General features: G+C 52.6%; 3 protein-coding genes across 3 annotated transcripts in view; 1 reads left to right on the top strand and 2 right to left on the bottom strand.

The window, feature by feature from the left end:
* Window positions 1-12,098, bottom strand: part of LOC123794631 (keratin, type II cuticular Hb6) — a 37,377-nt gene extending 25,279 nt beyond the window's left edge. Inside the window, exon 1 of the mRNA XM_087855424.1 lies at window positions 12,006-12,098. Coding sequence (XP_087711550.1) covers window positions 12,006-12,093 — 88 coding nt within the window. The 5' untranslated portion in view covers window positions 12,094-12,098. The remainder of the gene's footprint in view (window positions 1-12,005) is intronic.
* Window positions 665-11,965, bottom strand: LOC123794566 (keratin, type II microfibrillar, component 7C-like). The gene is made up of 5 exons (XM_087855907.1): window positions 11,921-11,965; window positions 4,216-4,341; window positions 2,432-2,652; window positions 1,676-1,707; window positions 665-1,169 (listed from the first exon to the last, which is right to left on the bottom strand). The coding sequence occupies exons 1-5, from the start codon at window positions 11,963-11,965 to the stop codon at window positions 994-996; spliced, it is 600 nt and encodes a 199-aa protein (XP_087712033.1). The 3' UTR covers window positions 665-993.
* Window positions 12,099-14,734: 2,636 nt separating the features above from the next.
* LOC123794633 (keratin, type II microfibrillar, component 7C-like) lies at window positions 14,735-21,252 on the top strand. The gene is made up of 9 exons (XM_087855396.1): window positions 14,735-15,118; window positions 17,171-17,379; window positions 17,998-18,058; window positions 19,005-19,100; window positions 19,330-19,494; window positions 19,737-19,862; window positions 20,116-20,336; window positions 20,522-20,553; window positions 21,077-21,252. The coding sequence occupies exons 1-9, from the start codon at window positions 14,735-14,737 to the stop codon at window positions 21,250-21,252; spliced, it is 1,470 nt and encodes a 489-aa protein (XP_087711522.1).
* Window positions 21,253-23,082: the final 1,830 nt, after the last annotated feature.

The following is a 23,082-nucleotide window of genomic DNA, read 5'->3' as shown; positions in this document are numbered from 1 at the left end:
CAGAGCTGGAACCCTCCATCTGATTCCAAAGACACGCCCTCGTCCACCAAGGTGTGTGGCTCCCAGCCCGCCATCAGGTCACTTGTTAAACTAGAACCCAGGCCGGGGCCACCCGGTGGTGTTCACGACCCCCAGCCCCAATCTGCGAGGGCCATCTTCCCCAGGCCGTGTCCTCAAGTGGCCCTGCCAGGGCAGTAGAGGACGGTTGGCCCCCATCCCCATCTCACTCCCTTCTCTTTGGGGCTGGTTTCCTGGTGTCTGGCCGGCCTCCCTTCCAGAACCAGAGTGCCTTGCTCACGCAGCACCACACCTGACCTTCAAAGGCCGTTCTGTGAGTGTGTGTAGAGCCAGTGAGGGGATGGATGAAGGCAGCACCCAGCCGCTCTGCAGAGGGGCCCCAGGCTGGGGAATGCAGAGCTGAGGAGGAATTAACCCTTTCTTTCCCTTTCCCCAAGGGCCCTCAGTCGCCCACCCCTACCACCCTGAGGATCCTGTGATATCACCACCAACTGAAGTCATGCGGACCCACACACCGCAAGGGGAGGATTGCTTCCTGGTAGTGTCCCCTCCTTTTCTCCCCTCCCCCCAAACCCGGCCAGCATCATCTGTGGTCAGACACAGCTTGAGGAATCCAGGGACAAACAGCCAGGGGGGCTTAATCCCCTGAAGAAGTTTTTATTGCAAAGGAGGAGTCCCAGGGAAAGAGAAGTGGGGGGCAGGTCACAGAGGCAGGGTGCTGGGTCCAGGTAAGCCACCAGGCCTCCCCAGTGGCGCAGCACCTGGGCTGCCTTCACCCAGGGGACAGGGCAGTCACCATCCTGTAATAGATTCCAAGACTTTACACTCTGGGGGGGTGGGGGTGGGAGCAAGAGGAAAAGATGAAGTGAGGGCCAGCTCCATGGGAAGGGGCGTCTGCGGTACAGTCCTTGGGGTCAAGTCCTTGGGGGCAGGAGCTAGGGGTTCTTTGACTTCTCCGGAGCTGGGCAGGAACGTTCAACATCCGCGGGAGCCGCTACAGCCCAAGCCGCCCAGGCAGCCGGGGGAGCCGCAGAGCGCGCAGCCGCCGCCAGGGGCGCCCGTGTTCAGGGCGCCGGAGCCCGCTTCGGGAGGCAGCAGGCGGGCTGAGCCCGAGGCGGAGCCGAGCCCGCAGGTGGGAGCGCTGCCCAGGGCTGAGAGGACAGTGGCTGTCGGAGAAAGGAAGCCCTCCTCTCCCGCTCCGCCCCGGAAGGCGGACAGACAGATTCCTCTGCCAGAGGGCAGATGCAAAGACCCTCCTCCGTCCCCACCCTCGCCCAGGAGACAGGTGCAAACTCCCCAACGTAATGATACACAGACCCGGTCCCCCAAGACACAGACTCAGGAATGCCCCCTCCCTGGAGTTGGACACACAGATTCTCCCCACACGAGAATGAAACAGTCTCTTCCACAAGGACAGACCCACAGAACTTCCTCCCACACCCCAGGACAAACCAACAGAACCTTCCCCCAAAGGACAGACCACAAACCTCCTCCCCCAACACACACAAAGAATTAACCCCACGAGAAGAGACAGCCCCCCCAAAAAAGGGAGACACAGTGGAAGCAGACCCCGTCTCCCTTCCCAAAGGAATACACCCAGAGGAGAGGGGATAAGATTTGACTCCTCTAACCCAACCTAGGTCTATTATTTACTTACAGAAGCTCCCTGCCCCAAATCCCAGACCAAGCCTGCAGGGAAGAAGGAGAAAGGAGGTGAGTATTCCTGGGTATAATAATCCCCATTCTCCAAAACAAAACTGTCCTGGCTTTCCCCCACAGGCAGAGAGATCTGCCCGTCCGGCATGCTCCATCCCCACAGCTCTTTTGCATCAGACTCCTCTGGACCTTAAACTCAATCTTTCCTCCTTAAAGTCAAATAGCTCAGTTTTATGGATGACTTCCTGGAAGAGGGAGAAGACTAAAGTTCTATGCTTTCTTTGACCTGAACTTAGCCTTTTAAAGAGGGCATTTTAAAGGACGCCACAGAGGAAACAGCTCAACAATCTGAAGAGTATTGGTCAAGCCTCACCCTTTCTACCTATACACCGGGGGAGAAGGGCAAAACTGAGGACAAGGCACTCCACACTGGGGACCTTATTCACCCTGGCTGGGCCTTGGTCCCTGCAGCTGTCTCGATGGACTGACTGAGCCCAGCTCTCTGAGCCTGCGGGTGAATGACTTCACAAGTAGTCCCATCCCCAGTGCCAAAGGTACTCATCAGCAGGAACATTTTGTCTAGAGGGCCTCAAGCTGCTGGGGAGAGACTTGCTCCAGGAGAACAAGTCCCTGGATACCCGGGTCATCTCACCCCGCCCCTCTCCAGCTGATGAGGACCCAGATAGTGACCTCCCTGCGCCCCTGCACTCCTCACCGTGGCCATATCCGAACCACCGCAGCACCGCTGTGCCCTCACCTGCTCTCCTCGCCCTCCAGCAGCTTGCGGTAGGTGGCGATCTCGAAGTCCAAGCCCAGCTTGACGATCATGAGATCCTGGTACTCGCGCAGCTGGCGCGCCATGTCGTGCTTGGCTCGCTGCAGGGCGGCCTCCAGCCAGGCCAGCTTGCCCTGGGCGCTGTCTGCGGCACCCTCCTCCTGCAGAGCTGGTGGCTCCGTGGCTCTGTCTAGTTCACAGGGCTGGGGGCAAAGGGAAGACCACGGACAGGACATCGTTGGCCCCCACCCTCCCCTGCTTCAAGGATGCAGACCTTTCTCGGAGGCTGGAGGGCCAGTGAGGGATTAGAAAGCATTGTAAGGAATGGGCCTGCCTGCTCTGAAACATGCGTGTGTGTGTGTGTGTGTGTGTGTGTGTGTGTGTGTGTGTCTGCCCGGCTCCCAGGATGGAGACTTGGGGCCAGCCATCTGCGCTGGCCGAGAGAGCGCTTTTCACACCTAGTGTATGACCCTGCTAATAGGAGCTGGGATCCAGAAAGCGTCAAATGCTCCTGAACACATCCTGCTGGGATTGTTGTTCCATCAGGGAAATGAACCGGAAGAATATCCTTTCCTCACAGGAAACCAGCATCTGTAGTCTCTGGAGAAATACGGCGATGGTGATGGTGATGATGATGGTGGTGGTGGTGATGGTGGTGGTGAACGCTTGCCTTGTGAGGTGTGCTTGCGGCTCAGGAAACTGGGGTGGGAGGGCTGGGAATCAGAGCAGCTGAGGCGGGCGGGAGACCGAACCAGGACAGGGCCACCCATTCACTGTGCCACCCCCTGGAACCCAAACAGCTGCCCCTCCTCATAGCCATCAGTTCCTGAAGAAGGACGAGCCCCTCCGAGCCAAGACACTTGTGCCTGCAGAAAGCAGGGAAAAACAGGGAGCAGAAGCCCTTCCCTTCTGCAGGCAGAGCGTGAGCCAGGGGGCTCGACAGCGCAGCTGGGACGAAAGAGAGGCAGTTGAGAGGCAGAGAAGTGGGGAGAAAGAAAGCATTCATGGGGGACCCTCTCCCTTCTAAGGCCCTAGAGCCCGAGCCACAAATCCGAATGCCTGCAGAGGCCTGGCTGGAATATCCAGTTCCACAAAGAAATACGCACGTTCTCATTCTCCTGCAATCACCGGGACCTCTTGCACGCTTTCAGCCTCTCACTTCTCTAATTTAGAGACATGGGTCAGGTGCCTTTTGTCTTCCACAAGGCTAATAACAGTGCCGGCCAAGATGATGACCAAGGGCAAAGAGCCCTCAGCCTCTGTGTCCAAGGATGCAACTTGGGGCGGTGGGGTCCGGGGCCCACAAAAGGAGTGTGTGAAGGCGACAGAGGGGACAGAAGCCTCTCTTCTCTAGCCAAATGTTGCCAAATCTGTACATTTTTTAAGAGAACCCAGAAAACTGGATTTCTAGGTAAAATCTTGCAAGTTCTGAAGACGGGCTCAAGTTTAATGCTACATAGGACACATACAACACGCAGATACAAAAATGTACATGCACATAAAAACTGATATGCAAACAAGCATCCATAGTTATCCATATTTACCGTCATGTAAATTACTTGCCCACACGAAAGACAGAGAGTCCTAGGCAAATGCAGCATGACGAACGCATACAGCCACACTCGCCGTTTGCTCAGACACTCACGAGAAGAAACTCTAGCCATCTATTCCAGAGGATGCGGGATGACCAGCCTAGTTGTCACGGATAATGGACACCTGCCCACCACTCCTCGCGCTGGTGCGCCCCCCACGCAGCCACCCCTCACCTGACTCTTAGCACTGTCCACCTCCACGGTCAGCCGCTGGATGGCCTGGTTCAGCCTGTTCAGCTCCTCCTTGCTGTGCCTCAGGCTCAGCGTGGGTTTCTGCACGGTCGCCTGTACCTCCTCGCACTGTGGGGTGGAGGCAGCACAGAACGGGGGAGGGTCAGGGAGATGAAGAGAGCCAACAAGGGCGCTCAGCTGAAGCCAGCAAGACTGTCCCAGTACCAGCCCATCCACCTTCCAGCATGGACAGGGCCTCTCACTTCTCTGGGCCTCTGTTTCTCCATCTGTAAAATGGGGATGGTAATCTTTTCTGTCGCCAAGGGTTGTGCAGAGAATGAAATGCGCGTGGCAGGCGCCCTGGCGCATGCTCTGTCAGACACTCTATCAGGTCTGGAGATGCCAAAGGCTAACGGGAGCAGAGGGCGCAAAGAACCACCACGCAGGGTGATAATCTGTTGAGTCTGCGGACGCTTATCCCAGGCGTTGCGGAGTTCAACCTCAGGAAATCAGTTATGGTCATTCGCCATATGTGATCACCTCAATTAATACAAAAACCATTTTTTTAAAAAGCCAACAGTGATTCCTTATTTTAAAAAAAATATTTTTTTAAAAATCTAAGAATAGGAAGAAACTTCCTTAACTTGATAGACGCTATTAATCAGTGACAGGGATCCCGATTCCAGCTCCTTCCCCAAAGCCAAGGCCACTACGGGGATTGTTGTCTGCAAGGGACAACACCAGTGGGCCTTTCCCCTTCCTGCACCTTGTCTCCACACACCAGTCCGTAACAAGCCTGGGCTCGGGACCACACATGGCGCCTTAGACCGTTCAAGGTCTTTTAGCTCCATCATCTCACCAGGGCTCAGGAGCACCTGTGAAGTAAGGCCAAGGGGACGACACTGTCTCCATTATCTTTCCTTGGGCGAGCTGAGGCTCACTACGCCTACCGTGCGAGGAACTAGGGACCCGGCAGGCCATGAGTGACCCTGCCAGCCAAGAGCTGAGCTCGACTGCCCCCGAAGCCCGTGCTCTTTGCTCTACACCCGGAGGAACATAAAGTCACACACACTCTTTAACGCAGCGAACAGGCACTGTTCACACCAGCCCAGTACAAATTGCTTTCCAGGGCAGATGGGGTGTGGGAAATGGTTATGAACAGACAGCGAAACATCATCTCCTGCCCGTCTCTGCCCTCGTCCCACAGCCCACCCTTTCCTGCTCCCATTCCCCAAAGCTGCAGGCACAGCAGACAAGCTTGTGCCTGGCTGGGTCCAACAGCTCTGGGCAGAGTCTAAGACCCCCTCATCCCATGTGACCCAGCGCGATGTGTGGACAAGTCTCACCATGACGAAGTGAGCTGTGGTCTCTTCCAAGCCTCCGATGAGCACCTGAGCCCCGCTCCAGCCCAAATAGCTCCCGGAATCCTTGCCTCTGAGGCCGTAGCCTCTCCTTCCTGGAGGGTTTGTGACCTCACCTTGTTATAATGGCAGAGTTCTGACAGGGGCTGGAAGGGACCATTCTGTCAGCCCGGGTGGGAGAGTGGAGGTCCCTGGGCTGGAATGGGCCTTGAAGGAAGGAGGAGGCGAGGGAAGGAAGGGTCCTTAAGGTGGGGGCAATGTGTAGAGCCAAGGAGCTTGGGCACATGGAGTAAGAAATGGGGAGCCACTGACAGTGCTTGAGCAGATCACCCCCTTGCTGTGCAATGAGGAAGACCTGTCTGGTAGCAGTGGGGCAGGAGGGAGACCGGGCTGGGGTTCCAGTTCCAAGACTCGGTAGGAAATCCACAGTAGGATGATGTCTCTAAATTGAAGGAGTAACCAGGGCCCAGGGAGCATGAGCTGAACAGCATTTTCTTTTTTTTTTTTTTTTTAATAAACTTCTCATCCATGCAAAAGAGTATATATAATATGCATTTAATGTTTACATAGCAGCAGTAATGAAACTAATGCTTGTGTACCCACCCGTACCTTCGAGGCCCAAGCAGGACCCTTCCTAATCACAGCATCCCCTGTCCCTGACCCCTCTCCGAAGTAGCCACTGTCCTGGGGTTTTGTATTAAGTATGCTTCGGCTCTTTACTATCACGTGCCTGTGAATCCCTAAGCAATTGTTTAGTTTTGCCTAACTTCAAGCTTTACAAAAATAGAACTACACTGTTTCTAGGACTTGCTTTTCCCTCCCCAACATTCTGTTTGTGAGATTCAGAAGCACGTCGCGCTATTTATTTTTCACCGCCGTACAGTCTCCCAGCGCGTGATTATGTCGTTCTCCTGCGGGTATACATGTGTGTACTTTTGTTTTTGTGCTAATAACGCTCATACGAACTTTTAGGTATGTGTCTGCTGCTATGCTTTGACAAGAAGCTATTTAGGGTACTGGCTGTCAAACCAGTTTTTAACCATAACTCAAAAGAAGAAATACATTTTATATCATGAATCAGCACCTACATACATATTCATGCATAGAAGCAGAAATAAGTCTCATGAAGAACTTCTCACTCCTACCACGTACAACGCACTCTGACGCACTGACCGCTCACCTTAACATTGAACTTATGGCCTTATGTTTTAGGTAAGATTTTCTGTTCAGGTTTTTCGGTTTTATCTTTAGGTTTTCAATTAGGTCTTCCATTGAGAGTTCATGTCTTTAAAATAGTATGTTGATTTTATTATGTATTTAATAATATAATGAAAATGAAATACCCATGAGCCCACTTATAAGCACAAGAACCAAACGTTACTAGGAATCTACATGGGCCGGGGCGCCTGGGTGGCTCAGTCGTTAGGCGTCTACCTTCGGCTCAGGACGTGATCCCAGGGTCCTGGGATCGAGCCCCGCATCGGGCTCCCTGCTCCGCTGGGAGCCTGCTTCTTCCTCTCCTACTCCCCCTGCTTGTGTTCCCTCTCTCTCTGGCTGTGTCTCTCTCTCTCTGTCAAATAAATAAAATCTTAAAAAAAAAAAAAAGGAATCTGCATGGGCCTGCACACTCCGTCCCCAGCCTGTCCCCTGCTCCTTCTCGCTCTAGGGGTGACCGCTTCCTTGAATTTGTGTCAGAATTCCCTTTCTTTTCTTCTAGTTTTATCACACACATGCATATACCCAGAAAAAAATTTTTTTCAGTTTCCTTTGTTTGGTTGGGTTTTGTTTTTCGTTTTTTTAAAGGATATCACTTGCTTTTTTTTTTTTTAATATTATGGAAGTCCTCCACTAGGATTCATAGTACCTATTACGTGAATACACAACACTTTATGTAACTCTGTTATCGCTTTATTTTGTTTTCTCTTACAAAGATGGTGCTATGAACATTTTTCTAAATGTCCCCTGATGGATATATGTGAGGATTTCTCTGGGATACATACCTAGGACTGGAATTTCTGGATCAAATGTTCAGTATTACAAGACAAAAATTATTTTACAAAGCTTTTGTAATAACAATTTACACTTTGATCAGATTCCAGATTCATATCTTCTCTGATGCATCTTTAATTTCAACAATGAAATGATTTAATCAGTCTTATTTTTGGTTTTGCTTTACATTTTCATGATTCCTATCAAGGCTGAATATCTCTTTAAATGTTTGTTATCTGTATGGATTTCCTTTTCTTTTGCCCATTTTACATTTGGGTTGTTTGCCTTATTTTTATTAGATTCTAACTGTTTTTTATATTCCTATATAAATTTCTATTTCTAGATATTACACTTTGTCATTTGTATGTGGCACAAATATCACCTTCAAGTTTATGGCTTGTCTTTTCACTTTGTGCATCTTTGATAAATAAAAGTTCTTAAGTTTAATGTCTAACTTACCCACCTTTTCCTTCGTATTAAGCATTCAATGTGACTTACATAAAAATCCTTCCCTATAGGGGCGCCTGGGTGGCTCAGTCAGTTGAGTGTCTGCCTTCCACTCAGTCATGATCCTGGGGTCCTGGGATTGAGCCCCGCATTGGGTCCCTTGCTCAGCGGGGAGTCTGCTTCCCCCTCTCCCTTTGCCTGTCCCCCTGCTCATGCTGTCATGGTCTCGTGCTCTCTCTCTCACTCTCTCTCTCTCAAATGAATAAAAAATCTTTTTTAAAAATCCTTCCTTATACCGAGATCAGAAAGGCATTCACCAGCTTTTTCTTCCAAAAATTTTAAAGTTTTGCATTTGACATTTATAATTTGAATTTACTTGGGACTGACTTTGTATATAATAGAAGGCAGGAATCCAGCTCTGTTTTTTTTCCATGTGGATACCAATGCATAGTCCCTTCTTTGCTACTGATCTGCAATGCATACAACTTTATATATTATATATAACTTTTTTTTTATGGTAGACTCCACACCCAGTATGGAGCCCAACACAGGGCTTGAACTCATGACCCTGAGATCAAGACCTGAGCAGAGGTCAAGAGTCACTCAACAGACTGAGCCACCCAGGCTCCCCATTATATAATATATTTATATATAGTTAGCATATTCAATATATTTATATAATATATACACACAATAGACAAATTAATCAATAGAACAAACTAGAGAGCCCCTAAATTGACATATATTATATATTTTATATATATATAAAACATCTGTTTTTATATAATGTATGTTTTTATATAATGTTTTTATATAATGTATGTTGTATTATATATCATAATAAAACTATTATACATAGGGGCGCCTGGGTGGCGCAGTCGTTAAGCGCCTGCTTTCGGCTCAGGGCGTGATCCCGGCGTTACGGGATCGAGCCCCACATCAGGCTCCTCCGCTATGAGTCTGCTTCTTCCTCTCCCACTCCCCCTGCTTGTGTTCCCTCTCTCGCTGGCTGTCTCTATCTCTGTCAAATAAATAAATAAAATCTTAAAAAAAACTATTATACATAAAACATATCTAATATGTATGTAATATATATGCTATGTTTTTATTCATGTATAATATGTCAGTTAAAGGGCTCTCTAGTTTGTTCCATTGGTCAATTTGTCTATTCTTTTGCGGATGCTACACTGAATTTATAGCTTTATGATTATCCCTGAAAGGGCAAATACTCATTCATTCTTTTTTATCCCGTTTATACTTTTATAGTGCCTCGACTATTTTTGATTACTACTCTTCACCATAAACTTTAGAACCAACTTGTTAAGATTTAGGTAAATCCTTATTTGGAATGTGATTGTGGTTGTATTGACCCTGTAAATCAGTTTAAGGAGAATTAATATCTTTATGATAATAAAACTTCCCATCTGTGAATATGTTCTAACGCTTCACGTACTTCGAGGAGGAGAATTGCTTTGTCATTTGGTAGTGTACGTTTAACTTGATAAGAAATTGCCAAACTGTTTGCCAAGATGACTATACCGTTTTACTCCCCGTGAAAGCTCCAGCTGCTCCACACTTCGTATCGTCGGTCTCTTAAATGTTAGCCTTCTCGTGAGTGTTGGGTTTTTCTCATAGCAGATTTCCCTGATGACTAATAATGACGAGCAACTTCCCATATGCTCATTGGCTCTTAATACATCTTCTTTTAGGAGCGCCTGGGTGGCTCAGTCTTTAAGCGTCTGCCTTCCGCTCAGGGCGTGATCCCGGCCGTTCTGGGATCGAGCCCCGCATCAGGCTCCTCTGCTGGGAGCTTTCTTCTTCCTCTCCCACTCCCCTTGCTTGTGTTCCCTCTCTCGCTGGCTGTCTCTCTCTCTGTCAAATAAATAAATAAAATCTTTAAAAAAATACATCTTCTTTTATAAAGTGTCGATTGAAATCTTTCACCCATTTTCACGAAATTGTTTGTCTTCTTGTTATTGAGGGGTTAGTTTTTAACCCCTGACATAAACATCTCATGTCATTATTATGTGATTGGATTTGAGTTTACCGTCTGGTTTTTTGTTCCTCATTTGTCTCAGGTGGGTGTTTGGGGTCCTCTATGGTTCCTTTCTGCTTTCTTTTGAGTTAACCAAATACTTTTAAATATTTAGTATTATTTATTCTATTGAAATATCTTATTTTGGGGGGCACCCAGGTGGCTCAGTTGGTTGAGGGTCTGCCTTCAGCTCAGGTCATGATCCCAGAGTCCTGGGATGAACCCTGCATCAGGGTCCCTGCTGGGAATGGAGTCCGTGTCTCCCTCTGCCCCTCCCCCTCCCCCTGCTCATGCTCTCTCTCTCTCTCTCTTCACTCCTTCTCTCTCAAATAAATAAATAAAATCTTTTTAAAAAATAAATAAATTTTTAAAAAGAAATATTTTATTTTTATTTATGACAATAAATATTTGTTTTTAGTGATTGTTCTAGAACCAAAGCTATTCATCCTTAATTATCAAAGTCTATGTGGAGTTAATACTGTGTGACTCCACACTTCACGATAGGGTAGTTCATTGACCCTCCTCCCCATCAGCTGTGTCATCATTGCCAGATCTTTTACTTCTACATATCGTTATTTTTGCTTTAAACTGCCAGTTGTCTTCTTGGACGCTGCAAGAGTTCTTGGATCTGTAAATTGCTGTTTTTCACCAAATATGGAGAGTATTCTTTCAAATATCTTCCCACATCATTCTCACCCTTTTCCTTCTGGAACCCCGAGTATGCATATGCTAGAATATTCGATACTGTCCCACAAGTCTCCAAGGCTCTGTTCCTTTTTCTTCAATCTTTTTTCTCTGTGGTTCAGATTGGAAAATTTCTATTCATCTGTCTTCAGGATACTGACCCTACCCCCTGACATCTTCAGTCTTTCGTTAAGCCCATTCATTGAACTTTTCATTTCAATGATTGTAGTTTGCAATTCTGGAATTTCCATTTTGCCCAAACCTTTGGCTGGTTCCAAACAGGCCCCCCCACCAACTGGAACCCCCTCCCTCCCAGCCAAGAGCACCCCGGTGGATGGGATGGTTCCCTCTCACCCACACCTCCAGTGATAAGGAAAGCCAGCATGAGCTGCCCTGTGGCCTGTCCCCCAGACACCCACCCTTTACTGAAAGGGAGTCCATCTTGTGGTTTAATCTCAATCCCTTCTTAATCTATTCTTCTGTCACTGACTTCAGGAAGACCTCCCTGGGGACAACCAAGCTGATGAAACACCAGCGTTAGTCCAGAAAAGTATTTGACATCTTGAATGTGGACAAGTGTGCTTGGGCAGAGAGAAAATGGGAAAGTAAGACTTCCACTCTGACAGGAATTAGTGAGGAATCAGTCCACTCACGGCCTGTCATCCAGCTCCCTCTTTGTCACTGTGGGGCAGGAAAATGAAGGAAACCCTTTCTCCCTGGGTCTCTCCACCCTCAGAGCTAAAACGTTCTTCCCACTGTCTAACTGCACTGTCTCCCTCCAGAGCCAGAATCAGAACCATGCTGCCCTCACGCCACCGGATGCAGGAGAGACAAGGTCAGTGTGAGGTCTGCGCCCCAGTTCCTGACAGTGGTTTCAGAAGTAACGTGGTCACCAGCTCTGAACCCAGTCACCCAAGGAATCATTCAAGATTCCCAGAAGGTCAGAGGAGAAAGTCTGGGGTGCAGCATCCCCTAAAGGCTTCTCCCCAACCCTGTCCCAAAAGAACATATCTTCGCTGCTACTTCAGCTTCTCTTCCCTTCATGTGTCCACCTGTCACTGCCTCTGATGCTGATAAAAGCACAAAGTGGGTTAACGAAGGAAGACGCTTCCAAGGCCAGTAGGTTAGGTGGCTCCCAGTTGTCATATCATGTAACCCCCTCTGAGAAAACAGACCTTCCCCACCAACTCACGTCTTGTAGCCCTTCCTGCACATGCTTAGGGCAGGGGACAGCCATGACACAGCAGCGCCACAGGCCAAGGGGCAGCGGAAGGCGCAGCCAGAACTGTATCTTTGAGTGGTCGTCCGGGAGCTGGATTTGAGGATTCCATTAGGGGAGCTAAGGCAAGATGATCCACAGGTCATGGTGAGCCAGGCTAGAAGAGAGAAAGCCAGAGGAAGAAGAGGATTCTGACCCCTCCCTCACTGCCCCTCCCTTTTAGAAACCCACATACCCGGATCCACCTGCCTCACTGCGTAGAATGGCCATTTTGTCACCTTTATGGGCTTGAGGGATTTCACAGCCATTTCTCCTCTTTCCTGAAGTAACGCCATCAAGAAGGGGCTTTAGAAAATCCTACACTCAGGCAACTCTGAAGCCTTGGCAGCATTTCTTCCACAGTTGGGGGCCAGAGGGAGCCCAAAGAATCAAGGTCAGCCAAAGCCTGTGGACTCCACACTTCGAGAGACAGTTCAGGAGGGGAAGGGAATCTGGGTCAGAATGGTTTCTTTCAGGGGACCCTGGCAGCTTTGAGGGGAAACACGTGCCAGAGGATCCACGGGCAAGGCCTCAGAGGACAAGTTTTCAAGGCAACCCATGATCCTTGACCCTTGGCGGGGCCAGAGGGAGACTGCCTCTACCCCCACCAGCTCATGGCAAAGTCACCCACACAATCAAAAAAGCATTTGCTCAGCTACTTCACGCCGCAGGACCCATGAAGCTTGTGGTTGGGGTGGGAGAGTTCCAAATATCCGGCTGCCTGCCCATTCACCTCCACCTCTTCCCGGGTGCCTTCAAGATTCCTCACCCCTCCACCCAACACAGGGTCTCTCCCTCAACTAAACCCCAAGTTCAGGGCCACACTCTCCAGACAGTCTCTTTCGAAGGGTTCCCTTTGGGGACACTTTCAGAAGAGTCAGCTCCATCCACCCACCAAAACCCAGAAACAGATCCCAGCAAGCCTCACGTAAGGGCCTCCATAAGTCTAATTTGAATCCTCCATGCTTCAGGGTAACTCCGTCTCCTCTAGTGAGGGAGACACCAGGGGAAGACTTCGCCAAGACTACTATTCCCTGGAGAAAACTGGCGTAGAAATGCCTGGTACTGAAGCCATCAGTAACACCTGGCAGCCCTAGCTAAAGCTGGGAGTGGCAGCTGAAGACACTTCAGCCTTGGACTCCACCTTCCACAGAGGACCCAACTAAGGTCGGGCTGAAGCTCCTGCAAAGTCAAGGCTAGACCAAAGGGATTCAAGTCCACCAGAGCGTTGGGAAAGACAGCAGAGGGGGCCGAGGGGCACTCTCTGGAAATGGGTTGCCAGGCAGAGCTGGCCATGATGACTTCTGGAATTCCAGGATTTTAATTACCCTTTGCATAATAACAACTTATATTTAAAAGCAAAGGAAGCTGAGGATGGTTTGCATGTTTTTCTTTAATGCTGCCTGCTGAGTTTACATTCTAGTTTCCTCTGTCCGTAATTGGACATATAATTAACTTCCATTACAATGGATTATGGCCTTCTAGAGATGGTAGCCATGACCAAGCACCAGGGGAGGGGAAGGCTTGGGAACGGGCCTATTTTTCTAAGAGCCCAAACCCTAGCAGTCTGGACCCCTGCCTAGGAGAAGAACTCAACCCTCACTGAGGCCCCAAAGACTCAGACCTTGGGAGGGGCCAGCGTGGGGGAGGACTGGGAGCCTCCTTTCAGATTCTGAATCCCCTCCTCTATAGAGCTTTCTGTGCTTGACCTTAAACAAGTCACTGAACCACTCTGAGCTCACCTTCCCAATCAGGTAAATGGGCACAGTAACACTGACCAGCGGAGGATGTCCTGGGGGTAAAGATAAGATAATGCATTATAGAGCCCTCACACACTGGAGGCACTCCATTGATGCTGCGCCCCTCCCTTCCCCTCCCATCCCCTCCCCTCCCCTCCCCTGGGAGAGTGGACAGGGGTACAGGAAGCAATTTCCAGGACTGGGGGGTGGAGGCGAGATACTTACAAGGAGAGGAGCTATGAGCTGAATTCTGAAAAAGAAGAGAAAGTTTCTGCCCAAAGGGAGACAGGATGAATGGCAAATTAACAATAGAATAAATAGAACAAACAAATAAACAAACATTTATGGAGCTCTTACTAAGTGATAGGCAGGGCCCTAAATGCTTTCCTGTCCATTATGTCATTAGGTCCTGGCAACAGCTCGCAGACGGGTACTATTTATTATTCCTACTTTGCACGTGAGGAAACTGAGGCTCAAAAAGGTTATTCACTCGTCTAAGACAAGAAGCGGCAGAACCGACTTCCGAGACCCCTCCCCTTGGACACACACGCGCGAGCACACACGCACTCGTCCCCCAGTGCCTTGCGGGGCCGCATGGGAGACCAAGGCTGCCGGCCTGCGGGGCGGCGGCGCCCGGCTGGGACCCAAGCGGGGCCGCCTGTGCCCGGCTGGCCAGCCCGGGGACGGAGCCTCTGATCCAGCGCCGCCCGGGCCGAGTCCCCGTCGAGGGGCGCAGAGGGGGCGCCCCGAGTGTGGGGCGCACGGCCCACCAACGTGACCGGGCCTTTCCGAGCCCCATAAAGCGCGGGCGGGATGTGAAGCCGTTTTATGGAGGCGGCTGGCCGGCCCGGCCCGCTTTGATTCCCGCCTGGACAAGGCGCGAGGGCCGACCTCCAAGCTCGTAAACGCGTTAGCCGCGCGCTCCCGCCGGGCCGGGGGGCCGCGATATAAGGCGCAGCGCGGGCCCCGGGCTCCAGCCACCCGCCGCCGCCAGCGCCGCCGCCGCACCATGTCTTGCTTCTCCTCCCGCCTCGGCGCCCCCTGCGGGGTCCGCGCCTTCAGCTGCGCCTCGGCCTGCGGGCCCCGGCCCGGCCGCTGCTGCATCACCGCCGCCCCCTACCGCGGCGTCTCCTGCTACCGCGGCCTCACCGGGGGCTTTGGCAGCCACAGCGTCTGCGGAGGCTTTCGCGCCGGCTCCTGCGGCCGCAGCTTCGGCTACCGCTCCGGCGGCGTGTGCGGGCCCAGCCCGCCCTGCATCACCACTGTGTCCGTCAACGAGAGCCTCCTGACGCCCCTCAACCTGGAGATCGACCCCAATGCGCAGTGCGTGAAGCAGGAGGAGAAGGAGCAGATCAAGTGCCTCAACAGCAGGTTCGCTGCCTTCATCGACAAGGTGGGTGTCCTTGATCACACCCTTCCTGAATCCCACCAATGCGCAGACTCAGGCTGGGGTACTGAGGGTGCAGTCAGAGGCAGGAGGGATATAGCCCAGGTGAGCTCCTAGCCTGACGGAGGAGATGGACACACACCCAGGGCACAGACAGACACAGAGAGATGCGTATAAGGCAGCAGCTCCTGACTTGATAACACTATTATTATATACAACCTTTGACCAGACAGGCAGGGTCTCCACAGACAGGGGGATGTCCTTGCTCACACTCTTGGTGAGCCTAGCAGTCCTGGGAGAACCTTGGAATTTCCCGGCCAGTCTCTAGAAATGGGGGATGGGGGCTGCTGACATTGTATGTGATCATTTTAGGTGGTACATTAAAGCATTAAATAACATTGAAACACCCGATGGGAACAGTCATCTCTTCTCATGTTTGTTTCAATCCTTCTGATTAAATCTCATTAGGAGCTAATAGTCTTCAGTATCCCTCTAATACCTGCTGTTCTTCCACTTCTAATAAAGAGAGCAAGCCTCAGGTTCAGAGCTGCCTGGGACAGCAGTTTCAGCTAGAATTTAATATTTTATGACTTGCTTTTATGTATGCCTAGTGATACCGGTTTTACAGCTATGGTGGTAATACAAAGTTAGCCCTTGAACCCCATCTAAGTGTAAATGTAAGTGCCAAGCAAATCCACTCACAGATAAATCATGAGTAAAATCGTACAAGGGGATGATCCTGGGGTCAGCCTGCGAGGGTTGCACATTTGAGAATCACTGCCACCAGACCCGCCCCTCGAGTGTACACAGAAGACAAAGGAGACAAGGGTACAGGGCCGGGGGCTTGCCCACGGGCGCACTGAGGGTGGGTAGCAGAGAGGACTCCACGCCCAGGCTCTCTCCAGGCCCCTGCGGCTAGAGGGTCCGAAGCTTGGGGGAGACTACCATGCTCCCCTCCAGCGGGAGCTGGCCCATCTCAGCAGGCGCTGCACCCCGCGTGTGCCGACATTCACACCCGGGAAAGGCAGCCAGGGAGTGGAGCGTGGACAATGTCCTGGCCCAGGAACAGGCCTTCTGGGCGCCACATCCAGTCTCTCTCCTGATCGGCTGTGTGACACTGGGCAGTGGCTCCCCCTCTTGGCCCCAGAGTTCTCCACACCAGAGCTACGAGCGGCCCAGTGTGTGAGCTGGCCATGACTTTAAAAAGCAAGATGGGGGCTAAGGCAGCCATGAGACTCCCTACCATAGCGCGAGCCCTGTCAGCTAAGACCCCCCCTGAAGTGAGCCCACAGAGTATCAGCAATCCCCAGTCCCCATTTCTGGAAGTTCCAAGTAGAAAATTCCCAGCTCCGCTCAGCAGATTGGATGGAAGGATACCAGGGCTAAAAAGCAAGGTAATGTCTCGACTCCAGCTAAAGTGTCTGAGCTGAACACTGGAGGTGGGGACTCGGGGGCCTCGTCTTGTTTGCTGGCATCCTCTCTGGCCCGCACAGTACGTCTTCACCATTGCCTGTCTTCAGTGTGAGTGATTTCCAGGAAAGGCTAGCATGCTTCTCTTCCCCCAAGTCTTCACCCTCCCCATTTTCCAGAATCTTCCCCCATTCACATCAGCTACTTGGCCTGCAGAGATAGCTAAGCATCCAATGCAAGAGTTTAGGCCACCGAAGACCATACCTTCTCCTCATGCCTCCTCAGACCAAGAGAGCCCAGCAGGGGCCCTGCTGTCCACCCGTTTCTTCTGCACACCTCACTGCTAGTTCAGTCCTTTTTTTTTTTTTTAAGATTTTATTTATTTATTTGAGAGAGAGAGACAGCCAGTGAGAGAGGGAACACAAGCAGCGGGAGTGAGAGAAGAGGAAGCAGGCTCCCAGGGGAGGAGTGAGCCTGATGTGGGGCTCAATCCCAGAACCTTGGGATCATGCCCTGAGCCGAAGGCAGACGCTTAATGACTGAGCCACCCAGGCGCCCCTCCTAGTTCAGTCTTGACTCTCCCTGCTGTCTGAAGAGGGCTGGGGATACTGGCTTCTCCCACAGACTTTTCCCCCATTTGCACACCAGGTGCGCTTCCTGGAGCAGCAGAACAAGCTGCTGGAGACCAAGTGGCAGTTCTACCAGAACCGCAAGTGCTGCGAGAGCAACCTGGAGCCCCTGTTCGAGGGCTACATCGAGACGCTGAGGCGGGAGGCCGAGTGCGTGGAGGCCGACAGCGGGAGGCTGGCCTCAGAGCTCAACCATGTGCAGGAAGTGCTGGAGGGCTACAAGAAGAAGTGAGTGTGGCCAGGAGGATAGTCTCAAGAAAGGAAAGGGGATTAAGCCAGAGCAGGATAGATTTGGCTTAGACCACAAGAGGAACTTTCCAATAGGAAGAAGACACTGACAGGAAGCCTGTGAGGAAAAATGCTCTGGGAGTTTACACATGGGAGGAGGGGCGGGGGGGAAAGGGCGGAAGCTGCTCCAGCCGCCTCGTCCTTATGTGCTTGTTTCATTAATTCATCAAACATTCACTGACATCTCCTCTATGTTCCGGGGGCTGGGCTAAGCCCTGAGGTGGGATGGGGAGGGGGGGCACCAGAACTCGTAGGGGGTTCCTGCCCCCCAGGGAGTTACGCTCCAGAAACAGAAAGCCTATAAACATGTGCACGGCACCCCTGCACACCCACCACCCACATCAGGAAGGAGAGTCCCTGAAACCAGAAGAGCACTGGGTGACAGGGTGGATTGAGTGCCCAGAAGAAAGGGATGGACAAGTTCCCTTCTAGCCCAACCCTTTTTGAGTCTATCTGGTTCCTGGGATGTGTTTGTCTGGGCTTTCGTTCTCTTTTTTTCCTCTTCAAATCCCAGCGTATTAAAGTTCTAGCCCTGAGTCTTGCGCCCTTTATCTCCAGATACGAAGAGGAGGTGGCACTAAGGGCCACCGCTGAGAACGAGTTTGTGGCCCTGAAGAAGGTGAGTGACCCCAGAATCCGTGTTCCCCAACTCAGAAAGCAGGGCAGAGGCAGGGAGGAGCCATCTGTAATTCAGAGAGGCTGAGCGACTTCCCCAGAATCACATAGAGGAACCCCTCCCCTATTTCCTCCCCACCTGCCCCCGCCAGGCCCCAATCCTCCCAGTGTGGGCCCCAACATCGGAGTACCCTGCCTGCTTCAAGCAGGGCCCTCTACTCCTCCATCCGAGCTAACTCCCATCTGGCCCATGGCTTCCCACCTCCTTCTGCCCTGTGCCTGCCAGAGAGCGCTCCTTCCTGACTATTGTGATTGAAAGACCTGTGAATGCTGGGGGTGGCCGCATCCTCAGGCCCGCAACAGCTGTGAAAGGCTGGCGTGAACAGTACTGCTGTTCCTCACCCCTTAGACTTGATCTGCCACAAGTGCCATCACGTGGACCCCCCAGGTCCTTCCCACCACGTCCATAGGAGGCAGCCAGGGGTTACTGTGAGGAAACTGAGGCACAGAGGTCAAGCATCTTATCCTGAGTTGCCCTGGTTTGGAAGGGGCAGAATTAATCCCAGAGACCTCTTCTTCTGACCACAGATCTAGATTTCTTTCCCTGAGGGGTCAGGACAGAGAGGGCAGGAGCATCATTAGAATGGACCCCTTTTACCCAGAGCCTCAGTTTCAGTGATAGTGCAAGGTGTGGATTCTGGAGGGATCATCCGCGTAGGTACCAGAAGAAGTGCCTGGAAACCTCACAGGCCCCCTCCCTTACCCAAAGCTGCTCCAGACCCCTCGGACCGAATAAAGGATTCCACCAATGCCGCGATACCAGGCATTAGGATGAGCAGCTAAGGAGGGTCTCCAGGGAGCTTGCCCAGCCCGGTGGGTGCCCTCCTGGGTAGGGAGAGCTCTGCATTGCCTTCCCAATGAGACGCCTGTGCCCCCCCCCTCCCCTTTAGGATGTGGACTGCGCCTACCTCCGCAAGTCAGACCTGGAGGCCAATGCAGAGGCCCTGACCGAGGAGATTGACTTCCTGCGGCGCCTGTATGAGGAGGTGAGGGGCCCTGGTCCAGGCAGAAAACTGGCAGCCAGCCTGGAAGATCGGGCTTTGGCTGAGGACTGGAGTTGGCCAGAGATTTGGGCTGGAGCTGCAGTCCATGAGGCTATAGTGGGAGCAGGGGCTGGAGACCTGGGAAGGACTAAAAAGATTGGGTCCACACTGGTGGGTGAGGCTGGGGTGTAAACAAGATCCCTTCCATCCTCCCACCGCCCACCATCTGCAGGAGATCCGTGTTCTTCACGCCCACATCTCAGACACCTCAGTCATCGTCAAGATGGACAACAGCCGGGACCTGAACATGGACTGCATTGTGGCCGAGATCAAGGCTCAATACGACGACATCGCCAGCCGCAGCCGGGCTGAGGCCGAGTCCTGGTACCGCAGCAAGGTGAGGGGCATAGGACACCTGCCTCCTAGACATGGCAGTGGGCAGGGAAGACCTCTTTTGTCTGGGGATTTTGATTATTAGGGATGGTAAGAGGACAGACATCTCTCAGTTTGGGTGGTAGAGCAGGGCTGCCATGCATGGGTGCACAGGCTGAGCACTGTACAACTTACCAATCGTCTGTGGTGTCTGAATGGGTGGGAAACTGCATCCTGAGCCTCAGGAGCATCTCTGCTTCCCCCCAGTGTGAGGAGATGAAGGCCACAGTGATCCGGCACGGGGAGACCCTGCGCCGCACCAAGGAGGAGATCAACGAGCTCAACCGCATGATCCAGAGGCTGACCGCTGAGGTTGAGAATGCCAAGTGCCAGGTAAGTGTCTCCTGGGGCCTCCCCGGGGTCACACAGGCAGTGTGTGTCCCCAGTGGATCTCACCATTCCCACTCCGGCCCATCTGCAGGACTACAGTCTCTTGTTGTGGTCCCTGGGGGACACTCAGCTGATGAGGGGAGAGGTCTGTTCTTGGGGTGTTCCCAGCTGGGGGCGGGGAGAGACTGGACACATCCCAGAAATGGACAGAGAGACCCGGGACCATTACCCACCTTGTTCTCTTCTGGGTCCCCAGAACACCAAGCTGGAGGCCGCAGTGACCCAGTCGGAACAGCAGGGCGAGACGGCTCTGAGCGATGCCCGCTGCAAGCTGGCCGAGCTGGAGGCCGCCCTGCAGAAGGCCAAGCAGGACATGGCCTGTCTGGTCAAGGAGTACCAGGAGGTGATGAACTCCAAGCTGGGCCTGGACATCGAGATCGCCACCTACAGGCGGCTGCTGGAGGGCGAGGAACAGAGGTGGGGCGGACAACTGTGGGAAGAACATCTCTTCAATCTCTGGGAAACCGTGCTTTGAGCTGGGCGTTAATTTGCGTTAATTTGCATGTCATTTGCATGTCATTTGCATCAAGCTTCCGTGGAGGAGGGAATTTGCGAGGGTTGCGCTCCCCAACTAATTTTTGTCTCTTTGCTCTCCTTACAAGGTTGTGTGAGGGCATTGGTGCTGTAAATGTGTGTAAGTAATCTGTACTGTGGGTTCTGAAATAAGGTCTTGGGGTTCCTGGTGGGCAGGCGGGCCAGATCGCAAATATTTCAGGCTTGTGAATCACCTAGCCTCTGTCTCAACTACTCGACTCGTCACTGTAATGTGAAAGCCACAGCCATAAGCAATAGCTAAGGAGTACACATGGCTTGGTTCCAATGCAATTTTATTTGCAAAAACAGGAGGCCGGCACAGGCCATCTTTGAAACCCTGAAAGGAAGGGGGTGGGTGGCAGTGAATGATTATAAATTAACTAACTATATGACTATAAGTTAAATAGCTGTTTCTGCCTATAGGGAGGACCTGGGAGAACAGTTATCAAGGATGCTTGAGGCCAGAGTGCAGGAAGGAGTGCGGGGGCGGGCGGGCAGTGGGGGGTGGTAGGAATAGAAACGGAGGGAAAGAGCTCTGAGCAAGAGAAGGGGGTGCTGGCCAGTAGGCAGGGGCCGCCAGCGAGGACCTCGCCCGGGGACTAAGCCCTGTTCTCCTCCTGCAGGTGTCAGCAGCTCCCGGGGCGGGGTCGTCTGCGGGGACCTCTGCGTGTCGGGCTCCCGGCCGGTGACCGGCAGCGTGTGCAGCGCCCCCTGCAGCGGGAACGTGGCGGTGAGCACGGGAATGTGCGCGCCCTGCGGCCAGAGGTGCAGCGGCAGCTCCTCGGTGCGGTTCGCGTAGCACCTCCCGCTTTGTCAACTCTCCGAGTCAACAGTCCCTGCCTCCAGCAGCCAGGCCCGGAGCAACCAAAGTCCCTGCGCTTGAAGCGGAAGGGCTTCGAGAACCAGCCGGCCTGACCTGCCCAAACTGCAACCTTATCTTCCTGCATCTCCCCCGCCTTCTCCCCGTCCTTCGCTCTTCGTGGATTCTTCCGGGGAAGGCCAGGCTCCCCGCCCAGCTGGCAGCCGCTGTCGTCCTTACCCCTGGCCACAGAAGTCTAAATGTCTGGGTTCCTCGCAGCCCTGGGCAAGATCCCATCCTGACTCGGGCTGCTCTGGGAGCCTGGCCTGGCAGAAACCTGTGGCTTCTAAGGGACAGACTGGCCCGGGTCCCCTCGGCTGTGTACTTCCGTGGGTGCTGTGTACTTCCGTGGGTGCTGTGTCTGTGCTGCTATCCCACCGGGCCTCCCCTGCCTTCCTCACAATGACTGAGGCTGCAGCTGCACAGGGACGTCTTTTGGCGGCTGCCTCGGCTCCCTCTCCCTCGTGCTTAGTGCTTAGTCTCGACGTTTCCAATAAAGCTCATGGATCATATATAATGTGCTCCGAAAATCTCCCATTTGTGTCCACACGCGTGGACTTCCAGCCCAGTTTTTGCCCCTGGGAGGCTGACAGAGAAGGTGTTCGCAGCCACGAGGGAAAGAGGGCTGTCTCCGAGGCACCCGCCCCTAGTGCCACACTCATACATCCTGAAGGCTGCAGGGGGTGGGCGGGCAGCCCCAAATACCCAGCTACCCAGCATGAGGCAGAGCTGGAAAGGAAGGGAGAAGGGCAACCGAGAAGGGATTTTGCCAGGAGGGTCAAGGCCTGGCTCTCCTGACACCTTTGGAGGGGAACCTTATCACGTGTGACTGATGGGACACCAGTGGTCCACTTCCTCCACTCCCCCATTCCACCTCCACCTCAATATATGAAAATTCCTGGCAATGGGATCACATAGAGACTTCCCCTCCCCCCAGAAACCAACACTCTCTTGATAGCCCCCTCCCCCCACCCACCACCACCACCATCACCCCCAGGGGCATCCCAGACACAGAGACCTCCCCACTACCTCCTCCCCACTATCCATTGTCTGTGCTGTTGCCCATCAAGAACAGATATTCCCCGGGGCGCCTGGGGGCTCAGTCCTTCGGCTCAGGGCGTGATCCTGGCGTTCTGGGATCGAGCCCCACATCAGGCTCCTCTGTTAGGAGCCTGCTTCTTCCTCTCCCACTCCCCCTGCTTGTGCTCCCTCTCTCGCTGGCTGTCTCTCTGTCAAATAAATAAATAAAATCTAAAAAAAAAAAAAAAGATATTCCCAACACAGACCACAAAAACACCCCCACACTTACACACAGACCCTCCCCCCAGCCCCATCAGACACCCTGACACACAGATGTTCTTATCAAGCAGACAACACACAGGTGCCCCTCCCTCCACCAGCGATCCAGATCCCCAGCCCATGGACCTGGACAGAGCCTCCCACCAGGGATCTAAACTCTGGGACCTCCTCACTCTACCCCCTCCCCAAAACACACAGACCTCCTCCCACTGCCATCATCACTCCCACAGGATCCCAGACCTAGAGAGCCCCCTCCGGGGCCCAAAGGCCAGACAGACTCAGCACGAGAAAGGAAGGGCCAAGTGCGGCTGGCCTGGGAGTTGGCTGGTGCACCCGAAACCCAGGCCTGTGGCAACTGAGTGTCCCGGGCCTCCTCGCAGCCAGGAAGGTACTCTGGTGACCCAGAACCTGGGGGTGGGGGAGTGTACAAACAGCCCTTCCACTTCCTCAACAGGAGAGGTCTTCAGTGCC

This window comes from Ursus americanus, chromosome 25 (assembly GCF_024610735.1).
Source record: "Ursus americanus isolate L20-20 chromosome 25, mUrsAme1.1.p, whole genome shotgun sequence".
Taxonomy (NCBI): domain Eukaryota; kingdom Metazoa; phylum Chordata; class Mammalia; order Carnivora; family Ursidae; genus Ursus; species Ursus americanus.
Note: the sequence above shows the minus strand (reverse complement) of the source record. Positions and strands in the feature narration are given on the sequence as shown.